This window comes from Anabrus simplex, chromosome 2 (assembly GCF_040414725.1).
Source record: "Anabrus simplex isolate iqAnaSimp1 chromosome 2, ASM4041472v1, whole genome shotgun sequence".
NCBI classification, from domain to species: Eukaryota; Metazoa; Arthropoda; class Insecta; order Orthoptera; family Tettigoniidae; genus Anabrus; species Anabrus simplex.
In genome coordinates this window covers 1,218,178,329-1,218,196,350 of record NC_090266.1, presented here as the reverse complement: position 1 = coordinate 1,218,196,350, position 18,022 = coordinate 1,218,178,329, and the positions used below count along the sequence as shown (strand labels likewise).

Here is an 18,022-nt window from a genome sequence, read left to right as displayed (position 1 = left end):
AAACTTGGCAACTATTTAAATCTAAGAATTTCATTTTTTGTCCGTACTGAACTGAGAACGTAAGATAGGAAACTTAAAAGGGTGGACCCTTTTAAGTTTCCTATCTTACATTGGCAACTATGTCAAAAAATAGAGTGAAGTATGTACTTTCTGAAAATAAATTTACTTTTTGAAATAACCTGTTGTTGTGTACTTATTTTCAAACGGACCTTACTTAAAAAAACACGCCTCGTAGAACAAAATGCAAGTTATACTAGAAAATATGACCATACAACAAATCAAAGACGAACTCGCCAAGAGAAATCTTCCGACAAACGGCAAGAAGAAATCACAGAAGATGCGGTTACGAGAAGCTCATCGGAAAAGGAGAAGATGTACTTCTTAAAATTACTGGGTGAGTTGACCGTGCGGTCAGGGGCACGCGGCTGTGAGCTTGCATCCGGGCGATAGTGGGTTCGAACCCCACTGTCGGCAGCCATGAAGATGGTTTTCTGTGGTTTCCCATTTTCACACCAGGCAAATACTGGGGCTGTACCTTAATTAAGGCCACGGCCGATTCCTTCCCATTCCTAGGTCTTTCATATCCCATTGTCGCCAAAAACCTATCTGTGTCGGTGCGACGCAAAGCAGCTAGCAAAAATAAAAAAAATAAAAACTTAAAATTACAAACTATTTATTTGATCAACCACCTATTCAATACATAAAAATCTTTGTAATTAGGATTTAATCCTTGTTAAAATAGTTTGAATGTGACATGTTTGGCCTGTTTTAAAAGCATCATCAGCCATCATAACACCTCAAAGTTAGATCAGGATCCTGATGTTGTTCAAAATGTATTATTGGATTTTATCAACATTTACAATATTAAAAACTAATTACAAGTTCTTATATTGGGATTGAAAACAGCTGTGGTAGTTTAAAAATATATAAGCTTGGCTGGAATTGTAAATGCATTGAATGAATATGGTGTAAAGTAAACTATTTAAGTTAGAATGTCTAAACTTTTAGGAAACTCATTAGGTGAATGTTGTTGCAAATGTATGACAAACTACTGACTTCTGTTGTAAAAATCTGGTTAAAATTTTGTATTCAAATGAGCTTAAATATCATTTGGAACATGTTGTTGTTGTTTGAGCCATCAGTCCATAGACTGGTTTGATGCAACCCTCCATGCCACCCTATACTGTGCTAACCTTTTCATTTCTAAGTAACTATTGCATCCTACATCTGCTCTAATCTGTTTGTCATATTCATACCTTGGTCTACCCCTACCGTTCTTGCCACCTACACTTCCTTCAAAAACCAACTGAACAAGTCCTGGGTGTCTTAAGATGTGTCCTATCATTCTATCTCTTCTTCTCGTCAAATTTAGCCAAATCGATCTCCTCTCACCAATTCGATTCAGTATCTCTTCATTCGTGATTCGATCTATCCATCTCACCTTCAGCATTCTTCTGTAACACCACATTTCAAAAGCTTCTATTCTCTTTCTTTCTGAGCTAGTCATCGTCCACGTTTCACTTCCATACAATGCCACGCTCCACACAAAAGTCTTCAAAAACATTTTTCTAATTTCGATATCAATGTTTGAAATGAGCAAATTTCTTTTCTTAAGAAAGCTCTTCCTTGCTTGTGCTAGTCTGCATTTTATGTCCTCCTTACTTCTGCCATCGTTGGTTATTTTACTACCCAAGTAACAGTATTCATCTACTTCCTTTAAGACTTCGTTTCCTAATCTAACATTTCCTACATCACCTGCCTTCATTCGACTGCACTCCATTACTTTTGTTTTGGACTTATTTATTTTCATCTTGTACTCCTTACCTAAGACTTCATCCATACCATTCAGCAACTTCTTGTGATCTTCTGCAGTCTCAGATAAAATAAAAATATCATCGGCAAATCTCAAGGTTTTGATTTCCTCTCCTTGGACTGTGATTCCCTTTCCAAATTTCTCTTTGATTTCCTTTACTGCCTGTTCTATGTAAACATTGAAAAGGAGAGGAGACAAACTGCAGCCTTGCCTCACTCCTTTCTGGATTGCTGCTTCTTTTTCAAAGCCCTCGATTCTTATCACTGCAGACTGATTATTATACAGGTTGTAGATAATTCTTCGTTCACGGTATCTGATCCCTATCATCTTCAGAATCATAAATAGCCTGGTCCAATCAACATTATCGAATGCCTTTTCTAGATCTACGAATGCCATGTACGTGGGCTTGTCCTTCTTGATTCGATCCTCTAAGATCAGACGTAAAGTCAGGATTGCTTCACGTGTTCCTACATTTCTTCTGAAGCCAAATTGATCTTCCCCCAACTCAGCTTCAACTTGTTTTTCCATTCTTCTGTAAATAATACGTGTTAAAATTTTGCAGGCATGAGATACTAAACTAATAGTGCGGTAGTTTTCACACCTGTCAGCACCGGCTTTCTTGGGAATAGGTATAACAACATTCTGCCGAAAATCGGATGGGACTTCTCCTGTCTCATACACCTTGCACACTAAATGAAATAACCTTACCATGCTGGTTTCTCCTAAGGCAGTCAGTAATTCAGAGGGAATAACATCAATTCCAGGTGCCTTGTTTAGGTCACTCACAGCTCTGTCAAACTCTGACCTCAAAATTGGGTCTCCCATTTCATCAGCATCAACAGCCTCTTCATGTTCCAGAACGAAATTATCTACATCGTTACCTTGATACAACTGTTGGATATGCTCCTGCCATCTTTCTGCTTTGTCTTCTTTCCCTAGAAGTGGCTTTCCATCTGAGCTCTTAATATTCATGCACCTAGATTTCCTTTCTCCAAAGGTTTCCTTGATTTTCCTGTATGCAGCATCTACCTTTCCCAGGACCGTACAGCCTTCGACATCCTTGCACTTCTCCTTCAGCCATTCTTCCTTAGCTACCTTGCACTTTCTATCCACTTCATTCTTTAAACGCCTGTATTCTTTTCTGCCCTCTTCATTTCTAGCATTCTTGTATTTTCGTCATTCATCAATCAGGTCTAGTATCTCCTGAGTTATCCACTGATTCTTAGTTGATCTTTTCTTCCTTCCTAACATTTCTTCAGCAGCCCTACTGACTTCATTTTTCATGACTCTCCACTCTTCCTCTACTGTGTTTCCTTCGGCATTTCCTTTAAGTCCTTGAGCAACATGTTCCTTGAAACAATCCATCACACTCTTTTCTTTCAACTTGTCTAGATCCCATCTTTTTGCATTCTTTCCTTTCTTCAATTTCTTCACCTTCAGACGGCATTTCATGACCAACAAGTTGTGATCAGAGTCCACGTCTGCTCCTGGGAAAGTTTTGCAATCCAACACCTGGTTTCTGAATCTCTGCCTAATCATAATGAAGTCTATTTGATACCTTCCAGTGTCTCCAGGTCTCGTCCACGTATACAGCCGTCGTTTGTGGTGTTTGAACCAAGTATTGGCGAGGACTAAATTATGGTCAGTGCAGAATTCAACCAGCCGACTTCCTCTTTCGTTCCTTTGTCCCAATCCAAATTCTCCTACTGTGCTACCTTCTCTTCCTTGGCCTACCACTGCGTTCCAGTCTCCCATCACAATTAGATTCTCGTCACCTTTGACATATTGTATTAAATCTTCTATCTCCTCATATATTCTTTCAATTTCTTCATCATCCGCTGAACTAGTAGGCATATAGACCTGCACTATTGTGGTGGGCATTGGTTTGGTGTCTATCTTGGCGACAATAATTCTTTCACTATGCTGGTCGTAGTAGCTTATCCGCTGCCCTATTTTCTTATTCATTATTAAACCAACTCCTGCATTACCCCTGTTTGATTTTGTGTTGATAATTCGGTAGTCGCCTGACCAAAAATCCTGTTCTTCCTGCCAACGTACTTCACTTATACCAACTACATCTAACTTTAGCCTATCCATCTCCCTTTTCAGATTCTCTAACCTACCACAACGATTCAAACTTCTAACATTCCACGCTCCGACTCGCAGAATGTCAGTATCCATCTTCCTGATGATCGCCCCCTCTCGTGTAGTCCCCACCCGGAGATCCGAATGGGGGACTAGTTTACCTCCGGAATATTTTACCCGGGAGGAAGCCATCATCAGTCCATCATTCATACAGAGAGAGCTGCATGTCCTCGGGAGGTGGTTACGGATGTAGTTTCCCGTTGCTTTCAGCCGTGTAGCAGTATCAACACAGCTAAGCCATGTTGAGTATTATTACAAGGCCGTATCAGTCAATCATCTAGACTGCCGCCCTTGCAACTACCGAAAGGCTGCTACCCCCCTTTCGATGAACCATTCGTTAGTCTGGTCTCTCAACAGATACCCATCCGATATGGTTGCACCTGCGGCTCGGCTATCTGCATCATTGGGACACGCAAGCCTCCCCACCGCGGCAAGGTCACATGGTTCGCAGAGGAACATATATCAATAAAAATACAGGATGTTCACACTAAATTTTTTAGGCTATCTAACACTGAGAAATACTTCTGATTTTTATTAGCTTCCAAATAAACGTACGACAAATAATTACGATAAAGTTCAGCTGATGAAGTCTTTTCGGGAAAAGACAGATGTCTGAGGGTTGCCTGGCACGATGGATGTCGTAGGTACGACATCGTAATTGGTGTAAAACCTTCAATTATTGTGTTTAATTATAGTCTATTTAATGCTAAATTATCTTTTATTAAATGTTAAATATGATTAATATATGATTTCCCTGTAAATATGTAGTATAGAATTGTATAACCTCAAATACGTATTGTTTTACCTCAAAATCCATATGGTCGAAAGTGGTAGAAAATTCCATAATGTTCGTATGTTAGACTTATTGTACTATAATTTGGTGTACATGAAGGGTTCTGGAAACTTACTGTAAGGTTTTATTATCCAGATATATGTAGAGACATTACGAATGTTGTAGATATTTCCATGTACATTTTTAAATATTGAAAGAACATTCGAATACCCTGGTCGATTGATGTTTCGAGTGTGTTTCATTAGAGTGTCGTAAGAACTATTCCAGAAGTCGATCATTCTAGATGGTTGATCGAGTGGTATAAATATCGAGCTGTCAGTCAGTGAAGTGAGTTCTTAGTTCTAAGTTCGTAGATCTTGGTTCTTGGGACTCAGGAAAGTGATGGACTGGAAGTGACTGTTGGGCTCCGAGGTGAAGTCAGATCATTGGACTCGAGTGAGTGAGTGAGTGAGGCGGGGAATTCAAGAGAGAGTATGTTATAGTGCGCGCATTAGTATTGTTGATATCTGTACTTGTCAGAATCGACTTCAGGGTACTCCGCTATTGAGTGTTGTATATAGTGTCATTTGCTACTGTGTATAGTTGTGTGTTGTGACATACAGTGTAAATAAAGTAATTTATACAAGGAAGTGAACGTGTTCTCGTGTGATAATTATTTACGTCAAATAAAATCGCATCGTAGAACGTTATGGAAATCTCCGGACTCACAAGGATGCGGAAGTCGATGTAGACCTGGGAGATATCCAGTTAACGGATCTTAAACCAAATGAAGAAGAGGAGCTGAGATGTGCCTTAAAGAACTTTCTGGAAGTCATCATCAATAAAATAGGATGGACTACCACTGTAACGCGTACCACTGAATGCAGCACTTCCTCACCCATCAAGCAACGCCCATATCCAATCAACCACGATTTGCGACTTCGTCGTTCAGAAGGTTCAGGAGATGGAAGGGCAAGGTCTCATCAAACCCTCTACATTCTGTTGGGCTTCACCTATCGTCCTACCAAAAAGAAGAATGGGGAGTATCGACGTAGCAAGTTGAACGAGTTTATCTAAGCACCCGGCGATGGAACCTGAAGCTAGGCAGGCAATGTATATAAAGAGGCAGTCTTGAGGATAGAGTTGAGTTGTTTTAACGAGACTTGTGTGGAAGTCGTGTTAACGGAGTGTTTGAAGTCAAGTAAGTGAAGTGGTTTTTTGGGGTTGGTAGTTGACATGCATCTGTTGCAGTCTTCTTCTGATTCTTTGATAGTAGGCAGGTGTTCAAAATGGTGGTTTATCGATGTGTGTGTAACATATGTATATAGTTTAAATAAAATAGTGTACACTACAAACAGCATTTTGTGTGCGTCTTTGTGGATACATCAAGATGATGTTATACTGTAAAGAGTAAGAAATAAGCAACTGCATTAAGACCTGACAATGATGTGAGATGGACAGCAGTAAATGGTAAAATGGTAAACAGGGTGAAAAGTCAGACTGTAAGTTTCAAAAACTCCTCCCTGTTTTAATTACTGTGTTGATGGAGTGAAAGTACATAATAGGGATCACCGTAAGTAACTAGGTGTTAATATAAGGCAAGATCTTTATTGAGATTATAACATTAACGAGGCTATAAATAAAGGTTACAGATCTCTTCATAGGTTATTTAGTGGATGTGATGGAAGTCACTGGTAAGACCCCCATTAGAATATGTTTCAGGATTACTCGATACGAGAACTGGAAAAGATCCAAAGGAAGATTTGTTCTGGGTGATTTCCAGCAGTAGACAAATAAGCTTGAGTGGAGTAGGAAGATAAAGTTGGAATTAAAGAGGAAAAATCGGGGTAAATATTCATTTATAGGATGAGGAGAAAGGGACTGGAGGAAGTTATCAAGGAAAATGTTCAATAAATTTCCAAGTTTTTTGAAATCCTTTAAGAAAAGACAGGGAACTGCCACCTGGTGCCGAGATAGTGTAAACAACTGTAAGTCATTAATTAAAAATAACTGTATTCAAAAAGAGAAGTGAAGCTACAACTGAAAAGTGGTTAAAAGTTGAGAAAAAAACCCACAAACCCATAACTGCCATTTCCATCAGTGTCTTCTTACCATCTCATAACATACTTGCAGTTATTTAAGTTTGCATGTGAATATAATTTGCACCCCAGTTTACAAAATGATATTTTCACAAAAATTATTCCATATTTAATATTGTATTTGAGAAACATATATATACAGTTGATGCAAGTTCAAACAGAGTATGATGGTCATGGTTTGCAATAACAATACAAGAAATTGCATACTACAGCCGTGGAGCCAAGCTCTGCATTCGGGAGACGGCTGTCTTGAGACACTTCTAGGCACAGGCCACAGCCGATTCCTTCCAGTTTCATCTTCATCAGCATCTCACCTCATCCCCAACCCATATCAAGGAGTAGACATACATACCAGCATAGGTAACACCGGTGTCATCACCTGGACACCAATATTCAGATTAGTTTTCTTCGTAGGAGAACTTACACCAGCGCCTTTCTTTTCAAGAGCTTGGGAAAGTACTGCATTCAAATCCCTTGAGGCTTGGAATGCTTGATATGCATCAGGATGAACAGCATCCAATCTAAAAAGAGCATACTTAGTAACAACAAAGAGAACCATGAAAGAACAATCTTTGTTTATACCACATACATTTCCTCTGAGGAACAATGAAATTATAGCAAAACTCATTGAAGAATATAATACAAATTCAATAATGAGGTATTTTTAATGAGTTGCCTTAATGATGAATATTGTAATGGTTGTCGAGTCCGCCATGCTAACTCACTACGCGCCGGGGCCGTCACCCATCGCCCCACCCCTCTTACGCTCGAGTGCGCCGATCCGCGAGCAACACTCAAGCGCTGGGCCGGCCCTTCTCACTGCTATCTGCGGTCGCGCCGCAGCGAACTACGGAAACGACTGGAAGACTAATCTGGAGTCTTCTATTTTGCGAGGTCCCTCAATCCATCGAACATCCGGACTATTCCAGAAGGACTGGCGCAGGTATAAAAGAGCAGTTACTTGCCTACAGAGTTAGTCAGTGAGAGCTAGTCAGTGAGAATTGGTGAGTGAGAGTTAGAGAGTGAGTGAGCGGAGAGCGCAGTCAGTGGTAGCCTGGGCTGAGATGTCAGCCTGATCGAGTATCAGCCTGTTGGAGCCGAGGACTCGTGCCTGTTCCCCTGACGTCGTGTGTGTGTGTGTGTCCCTTGAGGCTGGCTGCTGGAGAAGAACCTGGAGTGTTCTGGAGCGGCGAAGAAGGGAACATTAGGAGACGACGTGTGAAGACTGCGGAGTTCAACGGGTTGAGTGAACAGCGAATACTATCCCGACCTGCGAGGCTGACGACCGTGACAGCGCTAACGAGTGTGACTGAGTGGCTGAGAGAGTGTACTGTAAATAACCGATGACTCTGTGTATGTGTGTGTGTGTCATTGTAGATGAAACATAAGAGAAACCAAGAGAGAGCGCGAACCGTCTGTAAGTGTGTGATCGTGTACGTGTGTAACTTGTGGCTCGGCTATCGTCTGTATGTGTGTAAATCTGTAGTTGTAGTGCTTAGTTAATAAATCTTAGAACTAGGTTGCTACCAGGTGCTGTACTCATTTATTTATCTACCCCGCCAAAACATTACAACTGGCGTCAGAAGTGGAATGGACAAGTGTGATAAAGTAGTGGATAAACTCTTACGTAAAAACTGGTGTCAGAATCGAGTACCTGGTAGCTTATTTTGTAGCCGGCAGAAATTTCTTCGAGTGAAATGAATTCCGAACAGCTTCAGATTTTTCTAAGCAAGTTTAGTGAACTTGAAAATAAAATCTTATCTTCCTATGGCGAACTCATTAGTGAACTGAGATCTGAGCGGGGGTCAAACCCGGACCAGCTGAAAACCGATTTGAGTGAACGGAAGAGTGAGGACGAAGTGCGCTCTCTCGAAACCGAGGTCGACGATGACGATGAGCGGGATGGCAACGAACTGGACGAGAAGGAATCCGAAGAGATGCTCGCGGTTGTGGAGTCCGGAGTTCGAGGCCCAGAGGTGGAATTGAGTGCCCTGCGTGCGGAAACGATGGCTGTGGATACGCGAACGAATCCTGCTAGCAGCGATGGCGGCTTCACCATCGTGAAGTTGGAAAACCTACGGGACGACGGGATTACTTCCAAGAGAACACGCCGGACCCAGTTCGAGACCGGATCGACCTCCAAGAAGAGTGCCGAATATCTATGTGTACAATGCAGCCCCCAGCCAAGTTCGACCTACGAGGAGGTTATGAGAGTGCTCGACGTACGCTGCAGTGTCCACAAACAGAGAGCCACCTACCGAGTCCAGTCGCAGGAGAGGACTCAGCGCACAGATATAACGCCGCGGATAATCGACACCGAGATCGAGCGACTAGGCGACGTGACTGTGGAAGAGTTATCGCGAGGTGACACCGAGCTCGAGGCGGCTGACACCTGTGTTAAACTACATGGCGCTGAGATCCGTCGAGGGAGGACGATCGGCAGGAAAGAGAACTACGAACTGGCTCTGATGATGGCCCATGAGACAGAGGCAGCGACTGCAACGGCACGGCTGGAGGGACCCCTACTAGGAGACGGAGCAGCAATGGAAGACGAACCGATGACCAACGAACAAGGATGCCACTTGACTAGGACACTTGTTCCGGCACGAAGCTGCGTGCCGGTACGAACATCAAATTCCGCACCCCGGAAGAAGAGGAAATCCAGCAAGGCTAAACCTGGGACGAGCAAACCAGTCCCGGGCATCACACCAGAGGACTACGAAGGCGCTCAAGCCCTGAAAGTAGACGCGGGTGTGGACGAAAGGAAAACCACTGAAGTTCCGGCTGCCACGCGAGGACTTGCTGATCGTTACCAACGGGAACGAGTACACCGTCGACCGGAACCAGCGGATCCCCCATGGGAAGGTGGTGGCCAACCGAACAAACTGTATTGCAGCGAATCGTGGAGCTGCTCGGGATGAGCAGCCTTAAGGAGGGGGCAATGTAATGGTTGTCAAGTCCGCCATGCTAACTCGCTACGCGCCGGGGCCGTCACCCATCGCCCCACCCCTCGTACGCTCGAGTGCGCCAATCCGTGAGCAACAATCAAGCGCTGGGCCGGCCCTTCTCACTTCTATGTGCGGTCGCGCCACAGCGAACTACGGAAACGACTGGAAGACTAATCTGGAGTCTTCTATTTCGCGAGGTCCCTCGATCCATCGAACATCCGGACTATTCCAGAAGGGCTGGCGCAGATATAAAAGAGCAGTTACTTGCCTACAGAGTTAGTCAGTGAGAGCTAGTCAGTGAGAATTGGTGAGTGAGAGTTAGAGAGTGAGTGAGCGGAAAGCGCAGTCAGTGGTAGCCTGGGCTGAGATGTCAGCCTGATCGAGTATCAGCCTGTTGGAGCCGAGGACTCGTGCCTGTTCCCCTGACGTCGTGTGTGTGTGTGTGTCCCTTGAGGCTGGCTGCTGGAGGAGAACCTGGAGTGTTCTGGAGCGGCGAAGAAGGGAACACTAGGAGACGACGTGTGAAGACTGCGGAGTTCAACGGGTTGAGTGAACAGCGAATACTATCCCGACCTGCGAGGCTGACGACCGTGACAGCGCTAACGAGTGTGACTGAGTGGCTGAGAGAGTGTACTGTAAATAACCGATGACTCTGTGTATGTGTGTGTGTGTCATTGTAGATGGAACATAAGAGAAACCAAGAGAGAGCGCGAACCGTCTGTAAGTGTGTGATCGTGTACGTGTGTAACTTGTGGCTCGGCTATCGTCTGTATGTGTGTAAATCTGTAGTTGTAGTGCTTAGTTAATAAATCTTAGGCCTAGGTTGCTACCAGGTGCTGTACTCATTTATTTATTTATTTATTTATTTATCTACCCCGCCAACACGTTACAATATAAACAATATGAATAATTAATTAAGAATATAAAAAGTATTAAGAACAACTATGGAAAATGATCACTGTCACAAAGTTGTCAGGGAAGCTGATGCCAGTAGTTGAAATAACAGAAATATGTAGTTTTATCAGAGCCATTACAGTATATGGAATGGATATCAACAAGCACTTGATATATTGCAGAGAAATATTAAAGTCAGTCTTAAACACAGAGAATATTGTTATTCCTGCATATTGGTGATGTTCTGAGAAGTCTCAGGTTCACTAAAACAATGTTTATCTGCCAGGCACAAGAAGGTTCAATATCATTTCTGTATGCCAGATATGCACACTAGCTTGTACAAGACCTGATTTTCAGCACTAGTTGTGCTGTTTACAATCAAACTCGTTCTGAGTTCAAAATGGTGGTGTTTGAAGGTACTCACATGTCAGACTCTGCGCGACAAAATTCTGGCACCTCAGTGTCTCCAAAATCCATAAAACAAATGAGTGAGATGTAAAACCTATTATTATTGTTATTTTTTGCTCTTGTACGAGTACATTCAGTATATTCTGCACATTCGTGTGCTTCCCTTCATAGACTGGTTGCAGAAGATGATATTCCTTAAAGACAATGCTCATCTACATAGAGAACAAATTTCGCTAGACAACCACCAAGCTGACAACGGCTCTATTGCGTGCAAGACCAGATGGAATGATAGCTTTGGCTGGCCTTTGTTGAGCACAGCAGAAGTAATTGGAAATGTTATGGCAGGTTTGATAGATAGGTAGATAGATAGATAGATAGATAGATAGATAGATAGATAGATAGATAGAGATGAATAGAGATAGATAGATAGATAGATAGATAGATAGATAGATAGATAGATAGATAGATAGATAGATAGATAGATAGATAGATAGATAGATAGATTTATCATCAACAGGTTATTTTCCCAATTAAAAAATGATTCAATAAAACATAATATACAACAAATACACGTTAAATAAACAACACTAATGAATAACACACACACACATTAAATAAATAAATAAATAAACAAATAAATAAATAAACAAATAAATAAATAAATAAATAAATAAATAAATAAATAAATAAATAAATAAATAAATAAATAAATAAATAAATAAATAAATAAATAAATCTCCTTAAATAATTGACATTATTAAATGACATCTAGTAACATTTACATATTTACATATCTTACAGATAGGGCCTTGCATTCATGAGGTCATTAGGGCACGTCTGATTTTAGACGGGGGTGAGTGAAAAAGGTCCACTGATTCGCCCAACTCATTCAGTGATGTTCGTGCCCTCACGAGCCATGAGTTAGTCCGAGCCACAGTTCTCACTTTACGCAGATGAAAAATATACCCTTGCCTAGTATTGCGACGAGGAACATGTAATGGAATCAGCTCCAGTAATGTTGAGCAATCCACTCTATTCGTCAGACACTTACAAAGAAAGAGGACAATGGCACATCTGCGGCGTGAGTGGAATGTCCTCATGATCATCGTCTCATAAAAAGACTCGTAATCGGACAAAGACAGAGAAATACCCAAACCCTTGTAGATGATCCATTTCATGAACCTTACTTGGACTCTTTCCAAATTTTGTATTAAATACTGCTGTGAAGGTAGCCACACCTCGCAACAGTATTCTAACGATGGCCTGATTAGAGTGCAAAACAAAGTTATTAGAGTTCTAGGAGAAACAAATTAGGCACAGTTTCTTTTCAGAAAGACAAGTAATTTAAACCCTTTCCTAGAAATCTTGTCTAAATGTTTCTCGAAGGAAACCAAGCAGCCACTTTTTACACCAGGTTTAAGTCAGACTGTAACAACTTACAGTCCAACTCACTATTGATCACCTTAAAGATCTTTAGATCGTCAGCATAGAGAAGGCAATTACTGTGCTGTATAACTGATGTTATATCATTTATGAATATGACAAAGAAAAGAGGGCCCAGCAATGAGCATTGGGGGACACATGAAGTAGGGTGGTACGGCTTTGACGTAATACCATCTGCTTTTACTACGCAAACCCTATTAGTGAGATAACTTCTAATCCACTCCAAAGCACTTCCTCCTATCCCATATGCTGACAATTTGATGAGTAGAGCATCATGTTGAACTGAATCAAAGACTTTAGAGAAGTCTGTGTAAATAACATCCACTTGTTGCCTCCTATCCAGAGATATGAAATGAAATGAAATTGATATACACCGCCATACTGGACACGGTAGAGCGTTTCTGTACAAAACCGTGCTGCGCTATATTAATATACTGTGAAACTGAACTGTACAATCTCTTATACACGATCTTCTCTGCCACCTTTGAAATCAGGGACAATAACACAACAGGTGTATAGTTATCAAACACCAGTTTGTCTCCTTTCTTGAACACTGGTATGATGTAACCTTTCTTCCACTCACACGGAAAATACTCTGACGAGAATGACATATTTATTATGATGCTAAGTGGCCTACCTAGCTCAGATGCACATTCTTTCAATGCTATTGTGGGTACGTCATCTGGACCACATGATTTGGAGGTATCCAAAGATGCAAGAATTGAAGATACCTCTGCTGGAGAGGTCACTATTGAAGTTAGGCCTATATCACACGGACAAAGTGGATAGAATACACTTTGCAGCAGGTGAGTGATACTTTCCAAAGGTATCAGCAAAACTGTCCAAGATGCTCCTCTTGTCCTGTAGTTCTTTCCTCTCCTGAAGTATAGTAGATGGCAGGCGAGATGACCTCCGTTTGTTGTTTACAAAATTCCAGAAACACTTTGGGTTGGCAGCTAATTTTGATTTCATTGAAGTTATATAGTTTTTGTATTTTTTGAGGTGCAGACATTTAAATTCACCACGTATGGTCGAAAATTGCACATAATCACTACTATGGCCCCTTTTTTTTTTTAACTTCCTTCTTGCCCTCTCCTTTTATTTTCATTTATCTATTACCTCAGAGTCGTACCAGTATGGGTTCTTCCGTGTGGTAACTATCCAGGACGGTACAGTGTCTTTCATTACAGCGCGAAGGAGGTTGTAGAAAAGAGTTAACGCCTCATCGACGGAGGGGGTCTTCTATTGAATTCCAGGGACACAACGAAAGGAGATCTCTCATTTGAGGAAAATCGGCCTTAGTCCATGCGAACATAAACTTCCTCTGCGGTACGGGGCGCATAACTCGCAGTAAAGATAGAGTGAATTCTACAGCTCGATGGTTGGATGTAATTACCTTTTCCGTCTCAAAGCAGTCCAAGTGTCCACAGTATTGATCTGAGATTAGAACAAGGTCCAGGAAGTTATCGTTTCTTGTTGGGAAGTGACACATTTGCTTGAATACGAATTCAATAAGTGAAAAGACTTCCGCACATCTTTGTTTTATAACGGGACTAGGATTACTGGCCTTAGATGATAAAGTCTCTGCAAACTACAAGAATATCCTGCGGGTTTAAAACAGCTGCGATGTTGGCCAGTGTTGCTTGAAGATTACTCATCCTAGCAGTCACTTCGTCCGGTGGCAGGTAGCAGCACACTACCAACACACACCTTCCTGATGTTGGGGTGGCCTTGACCACGAGACACTCCCAGTCTCCCGCCAGCTCTGGCTGGGAAACTGGCCTTAGAGCAGATTTCACAGCAATCATAATCCCTCCCCCTTTCACTCTGTTACTATGGATCTGATGTCTGTCTCGACGAAACACACAGTAATCAGTAGACAACAGTTCATTATCACCAACAGAATCATTTAACCAACTTTCAACTATACAAATACAATCTTTGCTGGCGTCACTGAAAGCAAGGTTAAAGTCCGTCAAAGAATTACACATGCTCCCTACATTTTGGTAGAAGAAATTCATACCACTGTCATGCTGGGGTCCTGGGTTCAGATGTTTGTCGCCGAACAGAGCCAGTAGAACTACACAAATCGCTGAACCAGATATCTTCGGGCTAGAGTTCGTCTGTTGTTTTCTCGCCTGGTTGTGATGTCACCAGATACAAGGTTCCATTTAAAGCCAGCACATGGGACAAAATATGAAGCTCCGAGCCACTGACAAAAGTGTTTTCCCAATGGTTTTCATATTTCACGTCGAAGTCTAGCACATTCTCATCCCGGAGGCAAACTCGAACTAACGTGATACTACATTTGAACACTACTAATAGACAAAAGACACGGAGCGATACCGACACATAACTACTCCCGGACGCCATCTTCACTGCCATCTTTGGCAGACAGAGAGCAAGAGAGAGAGACTGACCCCGCACACCTATCTGTAGTTTTTTTTTTTTGCAATTTCTTTTAAGTCGCACTGGCACTGATAGGTCTTATGACAACGTTGGGATAGGAAAGGGCTAGGATTGGGAAAGAAGCGACAATGTCCTTAATTAAGTGAAATGGGAAACCACAGAAAATCATCTTCGGGGCCACCGACAGGTACAGGACCCAAACCACGCAGCCACTCGCTCTGTATCTGTGGTCTCTGCCTCTGTGCTTTGATACTGTGAGCTCTTTTTTCTGTTCTGTTAAAGGTATCTACCCAACTTCGTGTATTAACCAAAGTGAATAAAACTCAGAACAACTTGCTAACACCTTTAATTCAGACAGAATATTATCAAAGACCACACATGTTCTATACAACACTGAATGAACAACTCATCATAGAGGACACATGGAGTAAACAATCCTGTAACCTACCTGTACAGGACCACGTACCCACATCTGTCACATCCTCCCAGATTTTTATTTTCATCCTTGATTAAAATCAAAACCTTACAAGTAAATCAGAACATAATTATGAACACGACATTAGTCATAAAAGAAACAGGGAGGAAACTTTCACACTTCTTCCACTTTATGTAGTTATTTTGGGAACAAGCACCTGGTCATGACGCATCATGTTGTAGAACCTGTTTTCAGATGGTACAGATGGTGTCGGTGTCGTGGTACGTAATGTGCGCTTGCAGAGTTTTTGCCATGCTCCTCTATCTTGCCGTAACTGTACAAAAGTACGATCTCCCGATATTAGGTTAGGAAAATTTTGTAAATAATTTGTAATATAAAGTAGTGAATAACATTTGAATTTGTTAAATTTGTTGAATCTGTTAAATTCAGATGTAAGAACATAGTATTATAAGAAGGCTTAGCAGTGAACATTGTGACTATATCGGGAAAGGCAGTTCAAGTCGGTCCAAAGTGTTGCAACAAGTGGCTTCGAAAGCCAGGAAGTACAATGTGAAGATTTTTATTCATTTATGTCGATGAACACGAGTAACAATCCGGAAGCTCCAAGTGAAGACGTTTCAGTGGTGAACACACCTCAAGTTCCTGATTGTCTTACAGCACCTACCTCATAATGTGCTCTGAGTAGATGTTATAAAGCAGAGATTATAGGATGCACCCACGTCCGACACTAGCCTCGGTTTTGAATGGTCCTGAGAGAGCATTGTTACTGTAAAGTGCCTTGAGGTGTTCTGGAGTTCCCATGTCCCAGAGTGCCATCTCACTTTGTCGAAGGCTTTCTTGAAGAAACAACGCAATGTTTAATTCCCTGGCTTTTTTTATAATCTTACATATATTCAAGATCTGTTCTCTTGTGCCCTTCCCTGGGAAAAAGCCTCGCTGTTCCTCTGCGGTCTGGGGTGGCAGAAAATTCTTGAGCCGATCATTGACGATGTGAAGGAAGAACTTGCTGGGGTGCGGTATCGAGGCCGCAGTGTGGTAGTTGCTGCAATCGATGGGTGCTTCCTTCTTGTAGATGGGGATGAAGATCAACAGGCACCATTCATCTGGCCACTTTGCCATATCCCAGACCTTCCAGCACAGGTCCAACAGCATGTCTACTCCAGCTTCTTCCATTGTTTTAACGGTTTCCGCCGTGATGCCGTTCACTTCAGGCGACTTGTTCCACCAAAGATGTCTTATTGCATTTTCCACCTCTGATCTCACGATTGCTGGCTCTCTTCTGCTGGAGTATTTCGGTTTCTTGTGGCTCGTGCTGTATCATCCTGATGAAGTTTCTCACGGTAACACTCTCACACTTCAGCTATACTTTCAGAATCCGCTTTCTTCTCCTCATTAGCATCAAAGATGACTTGGGTTGACGCCTTGAACTCCCTGGACAAGTGTAGTTTGGAGATCATAAGAATGCACATGCCCGGTGAGGCACAGGGCGAAGGGGTTTTCGCCAGCAGAGCCAGTGACGTAATCATTACCATAGCAATCCCACTACTACCCAGCCGACTTTATATTTTATCTTGTACTGGCAGCTCTTCACTCTTGTCAGTTGTAATCCAGCCATTGCTATTGCACTGTAGTGATGGGACATTTGATTCTTACCAAATCGATTCATTTGATTCTGTTCACGTTACTGAATCAATACAGTGATCTGATTCACGGCACGAGTCACCGCTCCTACTGCATCTGTGTAGTATGTACTGGTAAGACAGCAGCAACAGCATTCAGTGCTCGCTGCTGCCATCTGGTCTTCATACTATGAACTCCTTTCTTAAAAAAAGTGCTAGTCACTGTAATACATCGAAGGTTTCCGGCGATGCAGGATGGAAAAGGTCTGGGATTAGGAAGGTAGCAGCCATAGCCTTAATTAAGGTACAGTCCCAGCATTTCCTGGTGTGAAAATGGGGAAACTACGGAAAACCATCTTAACGGCTGCCAAAGGTGGGATTCGAACCCACCATCTCCCGAATGCAAGCGCATAGCTACGCGATACTAACCCCTCGTCCAACTCGCTCAGTCATTTCTGAAAATATGTATTTTTCTATCAGCAGAGGATTTTTTAAAATCGTCATATTTTGTACAGACTATCCAAGATGTACAGTAGCCCACTGGTTTTCTGATACAACATACTGTTGGTTAAGGTACTGCGTCAGTCGGCTAACTTACTGTCCACATATGATTGAAGTCTTGTGCAATGATGTGACATATGAACTGAGAGAATACTGAACCTATCTTCCCAATATAAAACAGGTACTTTTGAGTGGTCATGAGCATGACTCATAGTCATAGGACAGGCTAGAGTCGAGTTAATTAATTGTAAAATGTCAACCAAGTTATAATACTAAGATTCATTAAACTAATAAATAATATAACCTAACAGCCCACCTACTTACTAGCTACTTTAGAATTATGTTTTGACGACTGTTTTAACACTGCAAATAAATCCATCTATTATTTAAACCTCCCTGTAAGAAGAGGACAGTGAATGCAAGTGGGTATTATTTTCAAATGAGCCGAGCTCGAGAGTCCATTATAGCATACGATTCTTTCAGTGTACCATGGCTCTGTATGTATTGCTGCAGCGGAAGCTCAGTTCTCCGCCAG

General features: G+C 42.0%; 1 protein-coding gene across 7 annotated transcripts in view; it reads right to left on the bottom strand.

Annotated features, from left to right (window-relative positions):
* The window catches only part of DNAlig3 (DNA ligase 3), a 957,513-nt gene that overhangs the window by 229,935 nt on the left and 709,556 nt on the right, over positions 1–18,022 (bottom strand). For all 7 annotated transcript variants that reach the window (XM_067142216.2, XM_067142215.2, XM_067142218.2 and 4 more), the window contains one exon: positions 7,182–7,350. In XM_067142216.2, coding sequence (XP_066998317.2) covers positions 7,182–7,350 — 169 coding nt within the window. The remainder of the gene's footprint in view (positions 1–7,181; positions 7,351–18,022) is intronic.